The following is a 14,398-nucleotide window of genomic DNA, read 5'->3' as shown; positions in this document are numbered from 1 at the left end:
TAGCTCCGTCTTCTGCAGTCCTTTTTTTTTTTTACTGCACTCATCCACTTTGTTCCACTGCTTACATCCACCAGACATGGTCGATGAAGAGTTGCACAATATTCTTAGTTATGGAACTTGATGAAAATGATTGCATCATATGTGTGTGAGTGGGGGGGGAACCTTAAGTACTCAGTACGGTATGTAGTGTAATGGAATCTACAAACAGGCATGTGACCTTGGGTAGCAAGCTGCTAGATAATTAGAACCAGGTGCCTAACTTGACTTAGCTTGGAGCGTGACATGAGGAACAGAAGCAGGTTTAAATTTTGCAGTTGACACAAAGCAACACCACAGAGCTGAGCGCAGGGGAAGCATAAATCTAGCTAGATGGTAGGTTGAAGGAATTCTGGTTTTCTCCTTCTGGCGGTTATGTCTTCTTTCACCCTCCCACTGCGCAGTTTTGTTACTGCACACCGTGTTACTTAATACACCTATTAATACAAATTATAGAAACCTGAATACAATATCTTTCATGTAAGGGCTGCAGCTCAGAGGTAGAGCACCTGCTTTGCACACAGAATGTCCCAATCCCCAATCTCTAAGTAAGCCTGGGAGAGATCCCCATCTGAAATTTTGTGAAAGCTACTGCCAGTCGGTGTAGACATTACTGAGATAGATGGACTTATTGCATTGTACTCATTAACCATTATTTGCATCTATTAAAAGTTGTTGTTTTTTATACTAGGGGCTCTGCTCCTGCTTGCTCCACTCAACCAACCCCATCTACCCCGCCATGCCAACTCCTAGCTCTTTACCCCTTACCCCCAAGTCCCACAGCTCCTTCCAAACCCGCTGTCAGAAGAAAGCCAGCAGTAAATCACACTGTGCAAGTTGGAGCAAACTCTTTATTAGCAAAAACACGATCTGCGCAGGAGTGTCAGGCCTAACGAGCACAAGTAACTCATCTCCAGTAGGTCTTGCCCCCATGAAACCAGTGCTGAGACTGAAGGTCCCTGCCTCCCCACAGCTGCCTAAATCCCCTCCTCTCCAGGGTTTTCACCCCAAGCAAATGGAGGCAGTAACTGCACATTGTCAATCTCTCCTCCACCCTTTTCATGGTGGTTCTGGTTCTGGGAGACAAGGGAGAAGAGGAGCTTGTCTCAGCAGGAGGGGGAGACACCAGTGCCTCTTCACCAGCCGGATTCATTTCCTCCTTTTAGTCTCCCTTCTTTCCGGCTTCAGCTTTTGCCTTTGATTCTGGACTTCTTTCTGCCACAGACTCCCAGCTCACTAAGCCTCGTTACCCCTTCAGCTTCCTCTTCTTCCCGGTTTTCTCCCTCTTCTCCCTGTGACCACTCATCATTTTCCCACCACTGGTAAAACCAGATCTTTTAATATTTCTAAACAATATAATTAACTGTGCCTCTGGCAGTTCATACCCTCTCATAAATTTAATCTCATTATTGCAACTTTCCAAAATACCACAATATTAGGGCATGACCAAAAATACGAATATATCAGCACTCAATGCTCCACACCTCCAAAATGTATTAGCTACGCTGTTATATATGTAGTTCATGGGACTGAAACTGCCTTCGTCGCGCTGGTCGATGATGATTGTTCTAGGTTGTCACTCCTGCCAACCTAGAACAATCTCGTCACCCGATGAGTGCCAAACTCACTTCCATACTTATTCAGGAATATTTTCTCTTAATTCATTGTCCCAATGGTGTTGATATGTATAATTTTTAATGTGCCCATAGTCATAATACTATAGATTTTAATCTGTAATTGTTGTTTCCATTCTTCTATCATTAGGCTTTCAAATTAGAAAAAGTAATTTTATTTTTATTTATATATATATATATCATTTTGATTTTATTGTTTAAAAACACAAAGAATAAGAACACACAAGCATACAAAAGAATGCCAGAATACAACAAAATACAAATGCACCAAATATAAAAGAAAAAATAAGGGGAAAAGGGAAGAAGAAGAAGTAAAAATTACGTCTAAAAACACACAAATCTCATTTCTATCATACCTGTTATCGAAAAAAGATAAAGAATGAACACAATCATTACATAAAACACAGATACTTCCCATCCTTCTTATACATTTTTTTATATCTTGTAGTCCACAGGTTTTTACTTATAGTATCCTTTTTTTTTTACTTTTCGTTTTCACTTTCATCATTCCTAATTTTCTCAAACATCACTCAATGTCTGCGAGTAGAGAATTGTTTGAATAATACAGTTTAAGGTAATTTTTATACATACTCCACTCTTTTGTTACTTTTTGCTCAGGTAAGTCTCTTATAGAAAAAGTAATTTTAGAAACCCAAAGTCTGGGTCCATGGCACTCCTAGATGTATGATTCAGCCTTAAATTATAGGGCAATTGCTGCCGGCACACTGAGTTTTTAGAGAAGAGGCGTCTCTGCATGTATTTGGCATTAATTGGAGGCCAAGAGCATCCAGCTGAGATTTGGAAGAAGGAGAAATGCCTGAATCAGAGTAAGAAGGCTTCCTTAGAACGTTGTCTCAAAAAATGAGGAGAAGGGAGGTAATTAGATCTAAAGGCTTGGTAATGTTGGCGTGGGCATGTTGGGAGTTGGCGCAACGACTGCCATCCATCCCACCCCAGTTGGGAACTGTAGTGTTTGCTTCATATAAGTACTGAATTCCAAGTTCTTGTTTGCAGTGCCACTGAAGAGGAACTGTAATTTCAAAATGCATTGGACCAATAAACCCTGCAGTGGGGGAGAGAAATCAGCATTTCTCAAATTCAGTCGCAAAGGTTCATTTAATATATACGATATTTCTCTTCATAATCTGAAGCCAAAGGATTTTTTTAAGGTTTAAAATAGATCTTTATTTCCGTTTTTTAAAACGTTACCGAATGTAACAAAAACAATATCAAAAACAGAGAATTTACAAAATATAAGGGAACCGAAATAAAGAAAAGAAAAATATATAACAAATGTAGAACATAAGAATATATACTTAAAATAAAATTTCCTCTGAACTTATACTCAACATAATACATATCAAATGATATACAAAAGGTTTAAATCAAGATGAATTCCAAATATAAAATTTCAAAAAGAAAACAAAGAAAAGGGAAGGAAAAAACCCCAGAGACAAGACAGTTACAAAATAAAAGATTTAAAATACTTCCGATTGTTAGCATATCACTTCCTGTGTTTGTCACCCATCTTAACTCACTTTCTTAAATTCTTCTATTTGAACCACCTTCCCCGGGTGTACCTTCTTCCTTTATCTAATAAATATCTCTCCCTATACGTTACTTAATTTAAGCAAATCACCAAATTAGTTTTTATGCCTTCTTTTTTCAGATAGTCCTCTACCCATTTCTACTCGTTTTGATTTTTTTGTTGAGGAGTGTTCCTTATAGCTGCAGTCATTTTGGCTAAAGCCAAAGGAAAATCAAGCAAAGTAACACAATGTTCTAATTATTTTAGCGGTTTCATTTCGTACAGGCATGTGTAATAAACAGCTAACATGCTCCTCGAATAAATATTTAGCCACCTAGTGTGTGGATAGGCATGTGGCGATTCATTTTCATTCTGATGCCACAATGCTTGAATAAATATTTCATGCCGAGTAAATCAGTTATTTATTTACGTAGCACCATCACTTGACAGCTTGGTAACAGAGAGTGGGATGAGAAACAAACAATATTTTGAGAATATTTGACAATTATATGGGTTGTTTTATAGTCTCAAGAGGCTGCAGCATTGCTAAATTCAAACAGATGTTGTTTAGTCATCACCTTCAGTTATATGAAAACAAGAGGGCAGGATTTTGAAATGGTTGTGCGGCTTAATTTGCAGCAGAATGGTGCTGGGGCATGCCCAAAGGCCTACCCATTGAAATGGACTCTTGGATCCAGAAACAATATTGCACATTTGGGAGACTAGAAACATCCTCTCCCCACTTTGCTAAAATACCACTTTCATGGCAAAGGGATATTTCTGATCAGATCTCTCTTTCTTATTCTCAAGAAGTTTTTGTGATGAGATGCTCATTCAGCACTGTGTTGTGGGGATGTATTGAGACATGCCACCTGCTTCTTAGCAATTTTACGACAAGCAACTGGAGATCTGGAAGGTTTGCCATTCACAGTATTATTATTTTTTACAGTGAGCATCCAGGTGTGCTTTTGACATTGATAAAGTACAACATTTGATCTGTGGATGTCCTGTGCAAGAGTAATGCTCTATATTAAATTAGCTTTAGGGAATGTCTCTACATATACATTGGTTCTGATGTCGAGATTTTTTTAGATGTCATTGAACACAATCACATAATATATCACACAGAATTCTCACTCCACTTTCCTTGGAGTAAACCCTCTTAAATTCAATACAACTTGCTTCTGAGTAGGCACAGTTACACTTGCACTATTATCTGCTTTTAATTTGAAAAAAAAATGTGGTGTTTTTTCCCAGGGCACCCCAGAAGACCTGCTGTTCTTTTACGAACATCTCCGAAAAGGTGGTGGAGTATTTCGAGTCAATCAGTGCCTCCTTCTGTACCGTTACCATCCACAGGCGGCAACTCATTCAGTTCTAGAGTAAGATATGTTTTGTATCAAACTGCTTAGAGTTTTGGATGGCATTGGTGGGTGGGGAATCCTCCCCCAACAAAATGTGCATGTGGGTTCGTATGATACCTGCCAAGTCTCCCACTGAAAAATGCGGGATCAGCAGTGGCGCGGCACCGGAAGTTGCATAGAAGCAACTTCCGGGGCCGCTCTGAACATGTTTGGGCACTGGAAATAGGGCAGAGTGGCACCAGAGTTCGCTTCTACACATGCCCAGTGGCCATCTTGGTGACGGCCGCCGCCATGCAGCCACCACCAAGATGGCCACCGGGCATGCATAAAAGCGACTTCCGGTGCCGCTCTGCCCTATTTCCGGTGCCCACACATGGGCAGAGCGGCACCCAAAATGGAGGCTCCCTGGCAGGTAGGAAATCCAAGGGATTTCCGGGATTTTTCTCCATTCGTGAGAACAGGAAACGGATTAAAATCCGGGGGTTTCCCGCGAAAAACGGGATACTTGACAGCTAAGTTTCATATATATTTGATCATTTGTCTGTATTCCCAAGCCATTTGCAAGCGTATGTGACTTGAGAATGTTGACCCTTTAAGGCTACTTTCTTTTATTTCCTTATAAGCTACGCACCCTTATGTCTCAATACATCGTGAATTTGAATAACTACTTTTTCAGTGGTCCCGTGATTTGGTTCTGGTATTGCTTTGGTTTAGGCAAATCTGTTATTCAAAGTTTGTAAGCCTAGAATGCAAGGCCACACTGGTTAGGGGTTTTTGTTGCAGGGGGCGAGGGTTATTGTTGCTGTTGCTGCTGCTTTTTGTATTTTTATTTTAGTTCTTGTGATTTATGTGGAAATTGTTCAGTTCGGTTGTGTATTGTTTAGTGTTTATTGTTTATGACTACTTTTGTTATGTTGTAGTTACATTTTTTTAAAGGTAAGCTGCCTTGAGCATGGTTTGAACTGCGGAAAGGGCGCCATACAAATTAAATGATGTGTGTATATATGTACAGTATACTGCTTGTTATGCTAAATGTGTAGTATGCAGCTATGTCTGTGTTTTTTTATTTATTAAATTATAAGCCTGTGTGGAGAGGGGAGGAATTGTCATCCAGACCACATTGTGCAGGGAAAGGTTTATTTTTTCTTTACCCATCCATGATCAGGAGAAAAATCCCTTGCTCACCCGGGCCCAACATTGAGGTTGGGGAATAAATCTCCTGATGTCACTCATTTAATTACAGGCTCAGGAGGGAGGGAGGGTTTCCTTCTGATAGCATCTGGGGAATACGTTTTCCCTCTTCCATGTTGCCATGATAATCTCTTGCCTCTTTGAGCCTATATATTAAATGAAGGGGGGAAAGAGACATTGTTGCTTGCTACACAATTAAAATAACATCTACTTTGACTCTCATTCTCACGTTGAATTCCTTTTCACTCTGCAGTCATGTATTGATCCCAATAATTTGGATTCGGGACATAGGATAGATTTTATTTTTTTTCAAATTTGAATTCTTCTTGTCAAACATGCCTATTTAGAATGCAGGTTTGCAATGGCCCTACAATAACTTTTGAACTGATTGTTTCTTTGGTTGGGTTGCTCTCATTGTCTCTCTTAAATTTGTCTTAGAAAAGCCTTCTCCAGCCTGGTACCCTCCAGATGTATAATTTCAGACTATAACTCCCACCAACCCCAGCTAGCACAGTCATAGTAATCCAAAACATCTGGAAAGCACAAATTCGAGGAAGGCTGCCTTGGAATGTATAGTGTAGGTGCTCTGTGTCCCTCTAGGTAGGACTGGGGTTAAGGTAGGGCTGTTTTCCGCTATAAGAAAGGGTTTCCAGCTGTTGTTGGACTTACAACTCCCATAATTTCTAGCTAGCGGAACCAGTGGTCAGGGATGCTGGGAATTGATGAGACCCAAGTTTGGGAAATTAAGGAGAGGGCTTAATAGGGTAGAAAAGGACTCTGCCTTTTAAAAGCTTTAGCTCAGTCAAGCTGAGGAGCATCTCTGGTCACACAAGCTCAGGGACTGTCCATTACCATTGCTCCTAAGGCTTTGCTGTTTCCAAGCTCTGCCCTGTTCCTTGAAGCCTTCAAGAACCAGCCTTTGGGGGATTTTATTGAGCTTCCACAATCTGTGCCCAGGGCTTGAATAAAAATCATAGGAACAGTTCAGCTTTTGTCCCATTTGCTTAAATGCTTGATGAAACTTCCCCCCTAAACCAACATGATATGAAAACAGAAACTTGCAAAGGAGGGGGGCTCAGCATTTAGTGGGGTTCAGTTCATAGCTGCCAAGTTATCCCTTATTTTAAGGGATTTCCCCTTATGCTGAATAGGCTTCCTCGCGAGAAAAGGGAAAACTTGGCAGCTATGGTTCAGTTAATGTAGAGGTTGCTCAGCACACAGTTATGTGAGGTTTGAATCATGAGCTTCAACTGCATTAGCAGCATAATAAAATATCTGTCTGTTTATTCAATGTAAATCTGTTTCATCTCAAAGGTGCTGAGCAGCATACCCCAGTATATGTAATATTTTCCATTTAAAATGGGGGGAAAGATTTTGTTCAGAACGACTATTGCTTCACAGCAGTGATTCTGAGATCTGCTTGCAGTTGTGCTTGTTTATATATGGAAGTAGCTAGTTGTTGCATGGAATGAGATGGTTAAATAGAGTAAATATATGCTTTTGTAGGGATGTGTTTGATTCCATAGCTTTCAATATGAAGACATTGGAACCACATAACGAATGGAATGTAGATGAAGAACTATGAAAGTATTTCCCTTTTATTTCTAGTTACATGATGGAACTATATTTTTAATAGTTTATTAAACTTTTCCCAACCCTGTATTTTGACATGTCAAGCTTTTTGGAAGCGCATTGCTAGTTGCTGTGGCATTTTTAAAAAATGTATTTTTGGAAGGGAATTTGTTCCGAATTAACAGCAAGTTGTTACTGATTCCATTTTGCAAGGTTGTGTGGCTCAGACTCCTCTGGAATACGGCATACGTGGAGAATGTGAAAATGTCATACGGCTGCTTCTGATGGGGTATTTGGACTGCCAGCTAAGAAGCTTCAAGTTACCTGATATTTTTTACATGCATGTGTATGTAATCCAGATTAATCTCAGTTCATAGCTGCCAAGTTTTCCCTTTTCTCGCGAGGAAGCCTATTCAGCATAAGGGAAAATCCCTGTAAAAAAGGGATAACTTGGCAGCTATGATCTCAGTTACGAAATAAGATCAGTAGAAAGTTACGAAGTGAGGTCAGAAATGAAATTGCCAGAGAAAATGGAGTTTTGTCCTTCCAACCTACCTAGAATTCATTCAACAATGGAGTTGTCACCAATTTTTATGGCTTTCAAAGAGGGAGTAAGACAAATGAATAGAAGATAAGACTATCAGGGGCATCTAGACTCTAGCATCCGAGGCTCTTGTGTCCTGTTTATGGGCTTCTCACTGGCATCTCATAGAATCATAAGAGTTGGAAGAGACCACAAGGGCCATCCAGTCCAACCCCCTGCCAAGCAGGAAACACCATCAAAGCATTCTTGACATATGCCTGTCAAGCCTTTGCTTAAAGACCTCCAAAGAAGGAAACTCCACTACACTCCTTGGCAGCAAATTCCACTGTCGAACAGCTCTGGTTGATCGCCGCAAGAACAGGATGCTAGGCTAGATGGTCTGATCCAGCAGGGCTCTTATTTTCTTAATTTGTTAAGGGGGAAATCCAGGGAAACCCACTTAGGTCTTCTTAAAGTACAAACAAGGATTCTAATTCTCTTTCCAGCAGTTCTTTGAGAAGCTGCTATTCTTTAATCTCTCCTAGGGGGAATCAGATTTCAGTGGCACTTGAAGATTGGGATTTTGAATCATCTTCTTATTACTTTAGGTGAAACCAGCTGGAGTGGAGTCTGAAGACAGAAAATGGTTTGGAAACCACTGCTCAGGAAGGGCCTGACACCATGTATTTGGAGGCAGCAATGCCTCTGAAAATCAGTTGCTCTTGAGCTCGAATCTTGCTTGCTGCTTTTCCCTAGGCATTTGGTTGGGAATCACTGTGAGAACAAGATGCTCTACTACAGGCATCCCCAAACTGTGGCCCTCCAGATGTTTTGGCGTACAACTCCCATGATCCCTAGCTAAGAGGACCAGTGGTCAGGGATGATGGGAATTGTAGTCCAAAACATCTGGAGGGCCAAGGTTTGGGGATGCCTGCTCTACTAGATTGGCCATTGGCCTGATCCAACAGGCTCTTCTTGTATTCTTTTTAATGATAATTTTAAAAAGACAAGCGGGGGGGGGGGCTAGATGACCACAAAAAAAATTCTATGAGAGCAAAGAGAAAAACATTTTAAAAAACATTTTTAATAAAAAAAACAAGAAGAAGCATTTTCATAAAAAGAAGAAGCATTTTTAAAAAATAATGGCAAATTTGGGGGTGGGGACTTGAAGGGCTATAAAAAAAACTTTTGTCATCATGGCATCACAATGAGATGGCATATGAAAACTGTCACTAAAAATAAATACAAAGTTTGTGTTTGTTTTTTTAAATGGAAAATTTGGGGAGCCCTAAACAAGTACCGTATATTCCAGCGTATAATAAGACGACTGGGCGTATAATATGACCCCCAACTTTCCAGTTAAAATATATCCAGTTTGGGATATACTCGCCGTATATGAAATATTCATGGATCAATGCCTTGTCGTGGCGAAGGGGCTTGAATAACTCAGAGAAGCTATGAGCTATGCCATGCAGGGCCACCCAAGATAGACAGGTCATAGTGGAGAGTTTTGACTAAACGTGATCCACCTGGAGAAGGAACTGGCAAGCCACTCCAGTATCCCTGCCAAGAAAACTCCATGGACAAAGACAACAGGCATATAAAAGTTATGACGCTGGAAGATGAGCCCCTCAGGTCGGAAGGCGTCCAACATGCTACTGAGGAAGAGCGGAGGACAAGTACAAGTAGATTCAGAGCTGATGAAGCGGCTGGGCCAAAGCCGAAAGGACGCTCAGTTGCGGATATGCCTGGAAGCGAAAGGAAAGTCCGATGCTGTAAAGAAAAATATTGCATAGGAACCTGGAATGTAAGAACCATGAATGGAGGTAAGCTGGATGTGGTCAAAAATGAGATGACAAGAATAAATATCGACATCCTGGGCATCAGTGAACTAAAATGGAAGGGAGTGGGCGAATTCAGTTCGGGTGACTATCATATCTACTACTGTGGGCAAGAATCCTGTAGTAGAAATGGAGTGGCCCTCATAGTCAACAAAAGAGTGGCAAAAGCTGTAATGGGATGCAATCTCAAAAATGACAGAATGATCTCGATACGAATCCAAGGCAGACCTTTTAACATCACAGTAATCCAAGTTTATGCACCAACTACCCGAGCTGAAGAAAGTGAAATTGACCAATTCTATGAAGACCTACAACACCTTCTAGAAATGACACCAAAGAAGGATGTTCTTCTCATTACAGGGGATTGGAATGCTAAAGTAGGGAATCAAGAGATAAAAGGAACAACTGGCAAGTTTGGCCTTGGAGTTCAAAATGAAGCAGGGCAAAGGCTAATAGAGTTCTGTCAAGAGAACAAGCTGGTCATCACAAACACTCTCTTCCAACAACACAAGAGACGACTCTACACATGGATATCACCAAATGGGCAGCATCGAAATCAGATTGATTATATTCTCTGCAGCCAAAGATGGAGAAGCTCTATACAATCAGCAAAAACAAGACCTGGAGCTGACTGTAACTCAGATCATCAGCTTCTTATAGCAAAATTCCAGCTTAAACTGAAGAAAGTAGGAAAAACCACTGGGCTAGTAAGATACAATCTAAATCAAATCCCTTATGAATACACAGTGGAAGTGAGGAACAGGTTTAAGGATTTAGATTTGGTGGACAGAGTGCCTGAAGAACTATGGATGGAGGCTCGTAACATTATACAGGAGGCAGCAACGAAAACCATCCCAAGGAAAAGGAAATGCAAGAAAGCAAAATGGCTATCCAACGAGGCCTTACGAATAGCGGAGGAGAGGAGGCAAGCAAAATGCAAGGGAGATAGGGAAAGATACAGGAAACTGAATGCAGATTTCCAAAAAACAGCAAGGAGAGACAAGAGGGTCTTCTTAAATGAGCAATGCAAAGAAATAGATATGATATGGAGGTTTCGTACACCCCAGGTAGTGTGGTTGCTGACCTTGAGCCAGACATCTTGGAGAGTGAAGTCAAATGGGCCTTAGAAAGCACTGCTAATAACAAGGCCAGTGGAAGTGATGATATTCCAGCTGAACTATTTAAAATTTTAAAAGATGATGCTGTTAAGGTGCTACACCCAATATGCCAGCAAGTTTGGAAAACTCAGCAATGGCCAGAGGATTGGAGAAGATCAGTCTACATCCCAATTCCAAAGAAGGGCAGTGCCAAAGAATGCTCCAACTACCGCACAATTGCACTCATTTCACACGCTAGCAAGGTTATGCTTAAAATTCTACAAGGCAGGCTTAGGCAGTATGTGGACCGAGAACTCCCAGAAGTGCAAGCTGGATTTCGAAAGGGCAGAGGAACCAGAGACCAAATAGCAAACATGCGCTGGATTATGGAGAAAGCAAGAGAGTTCCAGAAAAACGTCTACTTCTGCTTCATTGACTATGCAAAAGCCTTTGACTGTGTCGACCACAGCAAACTATGGCAAGTTCTTAAAGAAATGGGAGTGCCTGATCACCTCATCTGTCTCCTGAGAAATCTCTATGTGGGACAAGAAGCTACAGTTAGAACTGGATATGGAACAACTGAGTGGTTCAAAATTGGGAAAGGAGTACGACAAGGTTGTATATTGTCTCCCTGCTTATTTAACTTATATGCAGAATTCATCATGCGAAAGGCTGGACTAGATGAATCCCAAGCCGGAATTAAGATTGCCGGAAGAAATATCAACAACCTCAGATATGCAGATGACACAACCTTGATGGCAGAAAGCGAGGAGGAATTAAAGAACCTTTTAATGAGGGTGAAAGAGGAGAGCGCAAAATATGGTCTGAAGCTCAACATCAAAAAAACCAAGATCATGGCCACTGGTCCCATCACCTCCTGGCAAATAGAAGGGGAAGAAATGGAGGCAGTGAGAGATTTTACCTTCTTGGGCTCCTTGATCACTGCAGATGGTGACAGCAGTCACGAAATTAAAAGACACCTGCTTCTTGGGAGAAAAGCAATGACAAACCTAGACAGCATCTTAAAAAGCAGAGACATCACCTTGCCGACAAAGGTCCGTATAGTTAAAGCTATGGTTTTCCCAGTAGTGATGTATGGAAGTGAGAGCTGGACCATAAAGAAGGCTGATCGCCGAAGAATTGATGCTTTTGAATTATGGTGCTGGAGGAGACTCTTGAGAGTCCCATGGACTGCAAGAAGATCAAACCTATCCATTCTTAAGGAAATCAGCCCTGAGTGCTCCCTGGAAGGACAGATCGTGAAGCTGAGGCTCCAATACTTTGGCCACCTCATGAGAAGAGAAGAATCCTTGGAAAAGACCCTGATGTTGGGAAAGATTGAGGGCACTAGGAGAAGGGGACGTCAGAGGACAAGGTGGTTGGACAGTGTTCTCGAAGCTACGAACATGAGTTTGACCAAACTGCGGGAGGCAGTGCAAGACAGGAGTGCCTGGCGTGCTATGGTCCATGGGGTCACGAAGAGTCGGACACGACTAAACGACTAAACAACAACAACAACAATATGAAATATGACCCGGCGTATAAGAAGAGTTTGGATTTGATATCCCACTTCATCACTACCCGAAGGAGTCTCAAAGTGGCTAACAATCTCCTTTCCCCTCCTCCCCCACAACAAACACTCTGTGAGGTGAGTGAGGCTGAGAGACTTCAGAGAAGTGTGACTAGCTCAAGCTCACCCAGCAGCTGCATGTGGAGGAGCAGGGAAGCGAACCCAGTTCACCAGATTACGAGTCTACTGCTCTTAACCACTACACCACACTGGATCTCTATAAGACGACCCCCAACTCTTGAGAAGATTTTCCTGGGTTAAAAAGTAGTCTTATACGCAGAAATATACATAGCATCATACCCATAGAGGGGGGAGGGGTAAAAAAGGGACAAATTTAGGGGTCCACAAAAAAGTTACTCACCCCAATATAGATGCATAAAGATATGTAAAGAAAGGTAGATATAATTATAGATAATTTGGCTGAAAGTGTAGTTAAAACAAAGTTTGTGACTCGTAATACCCATAGCTTACAGCCAGAGCTGAAGAAATAAATCTTCATGAAACTAAAGAACATGATTTGTTTAAAGAAAGGTGTGTCAGTTAATCTTTTCAGCAAAGGTAGCAATCAAGTCTAGATCTTCAGTGTACTGATCACAGTTTGTCAAAGCCCCCATGCCCTACAGGCAGAAACTGCTTAGTATTGGCCTTATTTTGCAACTCTCATTACAGCGAAAAAAGGAAACTCATGTCTGATTGGCTAGTGGGAGTTCTGTACATTTTGGTGACGTCTAAATGTAGGAATTAATTACTGCTACTCCCACCCACCCACCCACCCCCACCCCATGAGTAATTCCCACAATTAATTTACCCTACAGAACAGATTGCTGAAAGGCAAAAGGAATCTGTGAAGTAGGAAACAGTCTCACTCCCATAGTCTTCTATGCTTAGAAGCATGGGAATACATTATCAAACGACATGTTCTCCGTGTTTATAGAATCTGAATCCTGATGTGCATAGAAACAATTTGAAGATAGTAGCAACTTGTTCATATCTTATTAAATCTATAATTGTTATCTGTTTTAATGTTTCGCCTGCCCAGTCACAGAGGTTGTGAGCATGTTACAATATATTTTAACACACACAGGCACCCCCAAACTCGGCCCTCCAGATGTTTAGGGACTACAACTCCCATCATCCCTAGCTAACAGGACCAGTGGTCAGGGATGATGGGAATTGTAGTCCCAAAACATCTGGAGGGCCGAATTTGGGGGTGCCTGTTTTAACATTTACACAATAGAAAAGAAAGTTATAATTTGTCAAGAAGCTTTGCATTGTTAAGCTCCTTGCCATAAAGCTCATTTTGAGTTATCCACCAGGCCAAAGTACCGGTAGTTGACGGAGAAGGAGGTGACAGTCAATTGTTTTCATTAGTACGTTAACTGTTTTTCTACAAAAGAAGGCTCTGTGTGAAACAGAAGCCTAGTAGAAGAATTTGTCTTGAGTTTAATTCTGAACTATCAGACTCATTGTTAACAAGATCAGATGAAATTGCGGGGGGGGGGGACACTATTTCAGGAAAGGGCAGAAATAGTAAAAAGAAAACAAAATTCTTTTTCATTGGGAATGTGAGATAAAGAGTCTCAATTTGGCACTCCTTGAGCCTTGGATTCATGTTGCTTCTGGCTATGAAATAGTAGTTAATGTGAAGACTGAAATGAACCAGTGAGAATCTTTTGTGGGAGGTGGCTTCTTATGTAACTTTTAAGAACTGCTTTTAGTTTCATTTGTTTCGGGCGGTTTCTTTAATTGCTCTTTGCATGTTGCTGCATCTCCTTTGCACCTGCCTTGGCGCTGGGAGTCTGGGAACGTGGCATTCCCTTACCCCCCAAGGCAGGAATCCCAGCTACTGGCCCTGGGAACGTCCCAGCGTACAAGGCAGCCTAGGTGAACCGGAAACCTAAAAGGGGGGGGAACTAACCCATCTCTCTTTTGACACTCCTTAAGCTACATGTTTTTTAAAAGTCTATATTACCAACATTAACTTGTGTTCATTACAGGTTTTCACAAAGCCCACACCTGTAATAATCATATCATTAGCCTGA

The 14,398-nt window shown here is 41.3% G+C and overlaps 1 protein-coding gene across 4 annotated transcripts in view; it reads left to right on the top strand.

The window, feature by feature from the left end:
- The window catches only part of QTGAL (queuosine-tRNA galactosyltransferase), a 186,705-nt gene that overhangs the window by 133,290 nt on the left and 39,017 nt on the right, over window positions 1–14,398 (top strand). For all 4 annotated transcript variants that reach the window (XR_015948061.1, XR_015948062.1, XM_035104653.3 and 1 more), the window contains one exon: window positions 4,456–4,580. Coding sequence is in view for 2 of the 4 variants with exons in the window: in XM_035104653.3 (XP_034960544.1) it covers window positions 4,456–4,580 (125 nt within the window). In the remaining 2 variants the exon portion in view is untranslated. The remainder of the gene's footprint in view (window positions 1–4,455; window positions 4,581–14,398) is intronic.

The sequence above is a fragment of the Zootoca vivipara genome, chromosome 2, assembly GCF_965207765.1.
Source record: "Zootoca vivipara chromosome 2, rZooViv2.hap1.1, whole genome shotgun sequence".
NCBI classification, from domain to species: Eukaryota; Metazoa; Chordata; class Lepidosauria; order Squamata; family Lacertidae; genus Zootoca; species Zootoca vivipara.
This window is presented reverse-complemented; position numbering and strand designations above follow the sequence as displayed.